The sequence below is a fragment of the Amblyraja radiata genome, chromosome 9, assembly GCF_010909765.2.
Source record: "Amblyraja radiata isolate CabotCenter1 chromosome 9, sAmbRad1.1.pri, whole genome shotgun sequence".
NCBI classification, from domain to species: Eukaryota; Metazoa; Chordata; class Chondrichthyes; order Rajiformes; family Rajidae; genus Amblyraja; species Amblyraja radiata.
This window is the reverse complement of record NC_045964.1, coordinates 32,239,880-32,248,222: the sequence shown is the minus strand read 5'-3', so window position 1 is coordinate 32,248,222 and position 8,343 is coordinate 32,239,880. Positions and strand designations below refer to the sequence as shown.

General features: G+C 40.6%; 1 protein-coding gene across 1 annotated transcript; it reads left to right on the top strand.

The window, feature by feature from the left end:
* Positions 1 to 38: 38 nt before the first annotated feature.
* LOC116976934 (zinc finger protein with KRAB and SCAN domains 2-like) lies at positions 39 to 7,686 on the top strand. Its single transcript, XM_033027020.1, has 2 exons — positions 39 to 854; positions 5,303 to 7,686. Exons 1-2 carry the CDS (start codon positions 326 to 328, stop codon positions 5,647 to 5,649), a joined length of 876 nt encoding a protein of 291 aa, XP_032882911.1. The 5' UTR covers positions 39 to 325; the 3' UTR covers positions 5,650 to 7,686.
* The last annotated feature ends 657 nt before the right edge of the window (positions 7,687 to 8,343 follow it).

The following is an 8,343-nucleotide window of genomic DNA, read 5'->3' as shown; positions in this document are numbered from 1 at the left end:
GTGCCCGCGACCTGTGCATGTGCTCGTGCCCGCGACCTGTGACGGTGCTCGTGGCGGCAGGAAACGGAGGTGACGCGCGCATCTACCCATGGATCTCAGAGGGGGCAAATTTGAAGGGGGCCTTTGGCGTGAAGCGCTGGTTTGGAGCCGCGGGTCGGGCCGGGCGGGTGGTCGGTCTGTCGGCGGGGGAATGGGATGGGGCAGAGCCGCTTGCGTTGTCTCTCTCCTTGTCTTTGAGTCGGGGCCGGCCCCCGTCCCGCTCTGGGGCCGCTGGTGAGGGAAGCGGGGCCGGGGCCGTGAGGGGTCGCCGGGCGCCAGGCTCCCAATGATGTCCGAGGCGAGGTCAGAGCGCGGCGCCCTGTGGTCGGACGCCGAGACCCTGGCGCTGATCGCCGTGTGGAGCGAGGACAACGTGCAGACGGCCCTGGACGAGCAGCTGAGGAACAGCCACGTCTTTAAGTTCATCTCGTCGCAGCTGCTGGACCAGGGTTACATCCGCACGCCAGAGCAGTGCCGCATCCGCATCAAGGGGCTGAAGAGGAAATACACGCTGGCCAAGGACAGCATCAGGCGCGGCTGCAGCGCCAGCGGCAGGAAGATCTGCCGCTTCTACGAACAGCTCGACGCGGTGCTCGGCTCCCGGGTCGCCAACGACCGAGCGGTCGCCACGGACGCGATGGCGACGCCCGACGACCCGCAGGATATCAAAGAGGAACAGAGCAGCCCCCACTCCGACTCGAGTCAAAGAGTTGAATGTCGCAATGGTCATTGTTCCTCCGAGGAGCCCGAGCACCCGAGGGCAGAGAGCAGCAACAGGCAATTTGAGCCTCAACCCTCGACCAGTGCTTTCTGCAGTAAGAAGTTTGATTTACTATATCTTTCCGCAAAAAGTTAACGTGAGTTCATAACGGACGCTGAAAGTCAATAGGAATTACAGGAATGCCCTGTTCCCAGCTGTTGGATACGTTGTAACTTGGTAACTAAATGAAACTTGTATACGGGCAAGGGAAAATTATGTTCCCAGTGAAACGCAAGTTTATCTCCCCAGAACATCATGTAATCTCGACCAATTCGTTTAGAATTGATAGACATAAACGCTGGAGTAACTCCGTGGGATAGGCAGCATCTCTGGAGAAATGGGATAGGTGACGTTTCGGCTCGTGTCCTTTAAATGAATGTTTCTTAGTGTTATGAAACATCGAAACGTCACCCATCCATTTTCTCCAGAGATGCTGCCTGACCCTCTGAGTTACTCCAGCGTTTCGTTTTACATTTTGTGAGATTTAACAAATGAAAATGTAATGAAGAGTGTTGTAATATAGTCTTGACTTCGGTCTTGTTAATACTGAAAAGATTTTGCCGAGCGAAGTGGTGTATTTGTGGCTGTATTATTTCAGTGGCGGTCCAGCATTCTCATTAATATAACGAATTTCGTGATGTTGGTGATGCTGCTGGACGTCAAGTTTTGTGATTAGATTCATTCTTTTGATTGCGATTGCCATTGTGTGGCATCTCAGTATAAATGTTCCCGCTACTGGATGTTTATGATTTGCTGCGGACAGTTTCATTGTTTACAGAGTACTTTGTGAAACCAATGGATGTAACAATCATCACACATCCCAGCCAATGATTGCCAGTGGAGACATTCAAGCATTTGAGCAATTGTAGAAAAAAAACGGAGGTGTATTCCTAATGGATCAGTGATCTGAGCTCTGAAAATGGTTGAATCTCGGTCATTTGAGCCCAATAAGAAGACCGCTGAGAGGATAAATATAGAACCAGGGACACAAGATATTGGAGTTACTCAGCGGGTCAGGCAGCATCTCTGGAGAAAGGGAATAGGTGACGTTTCGAGTCGAGACCCTTCTTCGGACTCGACGTGCAGGTGCTGGTTTACACAAAATGACACAAAGTATAGGAGTAACTCAGCGTGTCAGGCAGCATCTCCGGACAACGTGGTGTCATTTGAGGTCAGGACCCTTGAAGTTACTCGAGCAACTTGCTGAGTTACTCCAATTGGGCCCTTTTAGCTGAAAGGATAATCTGACTGAGATAAATAAGCTTGAATGTTCCTTTAACTTGCTGTTTGATTCCGTTTGTTTTAACTTAATAAACATGAATTTTAAATGTGATTATTCCATTATCAATATATGGATTAGGATTCGGGCTGGTGTTACCAAAACTCATTGCAATCATTGTAAAACTAATGTGTTACAATGTGTCACAATTGGAGCCATGAGATTCATATATTCAGTTTGTTGAATAATCTTCCCTCTATGGACATTTTATTTTGGAACAGAAAATGCTGAAAATACTCAGTAGGTCAGGCAACATATGTAGAAACAGAGTTAGCATTTTAGATTTGAGACTCATTGGTCAAATGTTTGAGTGTTCCTGGCAATTTCTGTTTTTATATCAGATTGCTACTGTTTGCAATTTTTCAGAATTTCAAATAGAAAGTAAAATAATTATCTTGGCCTTTATTCTGGGAGTTTGCAATATTAGGCTATTTATAGATTGAGTACACACAGATGTGTGCTAGTCTAATGCCATTATGTACCAGTATTGGATAAATACGTGGTGTTTTCTCAAGCAACCCATTTTATCTTTCTTATTTATTTATTTATATATATTTTATTAGAATTGTACAAAGATAAAACGTTCGGCATCTAGAATTATACAATCATTGAACAGCTTCATTTTTAACCTTATAACCTAAATTGTGAAAATGAAAAAAAGGAAAGAGAAAGCAAGAAAAGAAGAAAGGAAAAAGTGAAAGGGTAGAGTAGAAAAGAACACGAAAAAGTCCCCTAAACTACCAAAGCAGTGAAGTAGAAAGATAGAGGAATAAGATAAAATGGAGATATACCTTGACCCCCCCCCCCCCCCCCCCCTCCCCCCCCGCCTCACCCAACATAGCATCGGATTTAAATTTGTGTTTCACCATACTATTGTTGTAAAAATTCAGTGAAGGGTGTCCATGTCTTAAGAAATTGATCTGGTTTTTTCCCATTTTATCTTTCTTCGTCCGAAACAATTGAAGATCCTGGTTAATTTTTTATTCAGTATTGGCAGTTGGTATTGGTAGTTTCAGCTGGTACTCTTGTGCGTAACAGTCCACTATATAAAGATACTAACAACACAAATGAGGTGGAAAAAAAACTAAAAGTTAATTTGTTTAGCAAGACTTGCTAGATTACACAATATATTTGCACTATGTCAGAAACATGAAGGCCCATCATCATATTGCCGCTTGTGTGTTTGGGAAAAATTAGTGACAATAGTGTTTTTAATCTCCAAGACCTTCTTAACCATCTTGTTTCTACCTGCAAATTGACATTTGTGATGGGGTTTTGATTATTTTTTTTTTGAGATATATCACTTCTATTTTTTTGGTGTATGTTGTTTGACCAGTGAATATAAAGGTGCTTATGTGTATTGATTTTATGTTTGTCCTGTTAACTGCAACCAGTGTGTTTATAGAGGAATATGTAGAATTACAATTTCATGATTTTGGATGAGGCCAGTATGCTCACCTGCATTTGTTATTGTTGCTAATAAAATCAATCAAGAAAGCAGAATTCTACGATGAGCTAAGAAACTGCTCTTGATATCTAATCAGTTATTCTCAAAGAACTTCATAATTCAGAAATAAGTGGGCTCACTGATGATTATACTGTGTGTCATTGTTAATTCCTCACAAAACTGAATTCTGTGATGAGCCTTTGCACCATCTGCAAGGCGCAAGTCAAGAGTGTTGTGGAATGCTCTCAGAGCTGGTACAACTGAAATGAGCCCGTGGCCCCCTTTTGTGATATTCCATTCTCTGATCTGAGAACGGGCAATGCTTTTCTGAGACGGTCCTTTTGTCTTCCTTGTAATGTGCCAGTTCATGCTTGATCAGGCTTCCTCCCCTGTGATGTTTGTATGACCCTACTTGCCTTTTGTGGTTTTCTGGGATGGATTGACCTGCAGGTTTGAACTCTGCAACCATGCCGCGAGGCATGGCAGGCTCGGGCAGTGACGAATCCTTGAGTAGCAAATATTGCAGCATACTTTCAGAACGCACTAATGGCTTTTTGACAGCTTGCTCCATTTGTGGCTTTCAAACTGGTTTTATAAGTCTCTGATAATCAAAGCATGTTGTAGTAAGCCCCCCTTGGCGAAAGCGTGTAAGAACTGCTTAAATAGTCTTAAGTAAAGTTGAAAAATAAATTTGGTTCCCCTCTGTTAGAACTTGCCTCACTCTCAACAACTATTTCAACTTCTCCCACTTTCTTCAGGTTAAAGGTATAGCAGTGGACACTTGCGTGGGTCCCAGCTGTGCCTGCCTTTTTGTTGGTTACATCGAACGGTCCTTGTTCTCAACGTACATTGACACCATCCCCCTCTCAACTGTTTCTCAGCTGCACTGACGACTGCATCACAGCTGCCTCCTGCACCCATGCGGAACTCATTAATTTCATCAACTTCACCACTAACGTTCACTTGGTCCTTCTCTGATAGTTCCCTCCCCTTTCTCAATCTCTCTGTCTCCATCACTGTGGATAATCTAATGTCTACTATAAACCCACAGGCTTCCACAGTGATCTGGATCACATCTCCTCCCACCCTACCTCGTGCAAAAATGCCCTCTCCTACCCTCAATGTCTACGTTACCTGGCGGGCCGATGACAAGTGTGCATGACAACGAACAACTCGCATCCATCCAGGGACTCTAGCAGCCACCTCTCTCCTCCTGTTAACCCCAGGCGACCCCGTCCTCTTCCACCTTTATGCCTTCCTCTGACCACATTTCACGCCTGGTCTTTCATCTCAAAGCCATCATCTTTTGTCATAATGTTATCATTGTCCATCCATCTGTAAATCAAACCCCCCTCACCTGTATCCACCTATCACTTGCTTAGCTTTGTCCCAACCCATCTTTCTACCAGCTTATTCCCCTCTGCTATAGTCAGTCTGAAGAAAGGTCCCAACCTGCATTGTTGCCTATCCATGTCCTTCAGTGATACTGCCTGATCTGCTGAGTGACATCAGCACCTTGTGTCTTTTCTAATTCAAATAAACGGACAGACTTAATTTTGACTTTAGCATCAAAATGTTGATTCAATAGTTAATTCCCACAGCATTATGGATAAAACTAGATAATATTTGATGAATGCGTCCTCCATTCATCCAATTGCTATTGTCATACCCTGGAATTTTGTAATTTCCTTTGTTCAAAAATGTTTTTTTCTGTTTACCACAGTGCTTTTTGCTCTGGTGAGGCACGTCTCAAACATGTGTATTTTTATTTCCTCAGCACCCCGTATCCGGCGAATGCATTCATCTCTACCATTCACACCTCAGCCGAAGAAAGCAAAGAAGCACTCACTGGAGGACATAATGGACGGCATGATGGAGAAGTTCATCCGCTACAGCGAAGCTGCCGATGAAAAATTTCTCCGTTACATGGAGGCATCAGAGGAACGGTTTGCTCGTCTTGAGCAGCTCCGTATGGAAATGGAGGAAAGGATGAGACAAAGTGATAGAGAACATGAAGCTCGTGTTCTCTTTATGTTGGGACAAATGATGGGCCATAATATGGCTGACTTTCCTTCCACATCTACAGCTACTGAAGGTGAAATAACTGAAAGAAAAGTATTTTAGGCCACTGTTCAACTTTCTTTCAAACAAAGTTGTATCTTTGTAGCACATTTTTATTTTATACAATATGTTTTCCAACATGACTGAATACAGGTTCACAACCAAAATATTTTTTAATTGTTCAGAAATTTGCATGTTGAATGTTCCCAACAAGTTTGTTTGGAGAAATAGCTCAACTTTAAACTATATTTTTCAGGGGTGTATGTTTAGTGCAAAATTCAACTTTTCAACCATCATGATGTCAGAAGAAAATTATTGTAACAGGCAGTTAGCACAAGAGTTTTGTTTTATGTGTTTGAATAGGACTTGAATAGGTACATTATTTTTTTAAATCGTGTTAGGTGAGGGACAGCACAGTGGATATCAAAATGATCCAGAGTAATCTTTCTAAACATTATGAAATTAAACATTTTTGCATCGTCCACTGCTGTCCTGTCCTCTTTCTCCCTTTTATTTCAAAGCACTAATAGAGTTGAATTGTGTAGCATTTCAGGTCTTTCATTCTGTTAGTATCTCGTAATAATTATCTTAGCATAAATCCACTTGCCAATGCCTCAGTACAAGGAAATCTTACAATTTTTAAATACGGCCTGCGTTCCATGTCGAGACATGGTTCCTTGGCAAAACCTATTCCTGATACCATGAACTGAGTGATTGGGTGAATCTTTCTTTATGTGTCTACAAACATTGTCTGATTTTTTTGTTGTTGTTGTCATTCCAGTAAGGCTTATGTGGCCTTAAGACGATCCTTCCATTTTTCTGTCTCGACGAGCATGTGCTCCAATGATAATGTTCACTATCATTAACTTAATGGAGAAGCCAATCTTCTGTACCAGGGCATTAAATATTCAATTCTATTTTATAAAAATGTGATTTTTTTAACATTGAAGGCAGTTTTTATTGGGTGATGTTTTATATGATGTAAGAACTTGATTAATTAATTCTAACCTTACAGCAGTCACAAAAGATGTGTATGTTATTTGTGATGCGTGTATTTCTATATTGATCATTCTGAAATTAAATGTAGCTAATGTTGCTTTAAGCAAAAGTTTAATAACTCCCAGTTATTTTGGGGTAACAATTTAAATAATTTATCCAAATAAAAACAAATACATTTGTTTGGAGTGCACATTGGACACACACATGCATTACTTGACAAGTCAGTTGTTCCTTAGTTCTGTTTTGAGTATTTGCATCTAAACTGTTTTATCCAAATTAAAATGTTTTGTAAATGGAATTCTATGAGCCTTTAAATGTAATTGGCGGATGGTGATTTTGCATTTGGGCATTGTAACTGGCTCAGTTAATCATGAGTTACATCAAATGCTAATTATCTTTTTAACTCACCATTAATGTAGTTAGATTAAGGTGTTGAATATGATTAAACTGAAAGATGGTGTGGTAACTGGTTATTGGCATTGGGTGAAATTACAGTGTTTCTTCTTATATACTGATTCTTGATTATCATTGTGTGCTTTGTCTTGGTAGACACGAATATTAAAAATGTTTTATACTGGTAGGTACTGAAAAGCACACATGTTAAAGATTTGATTTGAAGTTGTATGACACTACTTTTAGTTACTATAATTTCAAGATATTTGGTATATTTAGTTGGTGTTTTTTTAAACCCAGAAGTACTGCTAAATCACAGAAAATGTAAAATGAAGAAAGATCTGTTCAATATCTTTAACCATGGAAATGGATGATAAACCTTTTGCCATTAAAGAATGTCTATTTTTAGTGGAAACGCAACTACCGTTGCATCCACTTAAGATAAAAATTAAATGGATACGATCTGGAGTATGATTCTGACTGTAACCAGTTGCAGTTTGGTGAATTAATGTCCCTTTGAATGTGTTGGGTTCATAATGTATTTGTGTTTTAAAACAATTTAATTGGATGATTTATCCATAAATTGTAAATAGATTTCTTTCCAATGGGAAAATAATCAATTCTCTTTCATCTTGAAGTATTTTTATAATTTTATATTGTAGAATTGACTGTTACTTAAGTAAAATAAAATATGAATGTGAAAATGTTTTACAGTGTGATCTCCATCCATTTTCGAAATTTAGAGGTTATGAAAAGGAATAAACGGCAACAAATAAAGGAAGGAATTATTTTTTTGAACTTTACCTTGGTTTACCTTAGAAGAAACAAAGAGAATGATTTATGTAGTATTTTTCATGCAGGTACTGTCAGAATGGAGAAGTACAAAGACTATTTCCAAATATTACAATTTCCTGTTATTTGTCAATAGTAAAATGTTCCTTTGTGTGTTATTGGGGTTCCTCCAATTGTATCTTTCTTGGATCTAATTTATTCTGACTTCTTTAGTTTCGCTCTGGAGCAGAGAAAACATTTGTTTTACTTGGACTGATTCCAATTCCTTGCAATTACTATTTAGAAAGATTTGCAGAGTTTTTTCAAAAAATAACCCGTCTTTCCCAACTATTTTCTTTATGTCTTTACCTTAACCCTCCCCTCCACCCACCTAGCTGCATCTCCTGCTTCTTCCCTCATCTTTTTCCACCTATCACTCACTGGCTGTCTCCCAACTCCTCCCATACCCAGCTCCATCTGCCCATCACCCGCACCACCCCTCCTCGTCTGGTGCAACATATCCCCTTCCAAACACTGCCTCATCCCTGCCACTCGCCTCCATATCCGCTATCTCACCTTTACACTCTGTCGTGA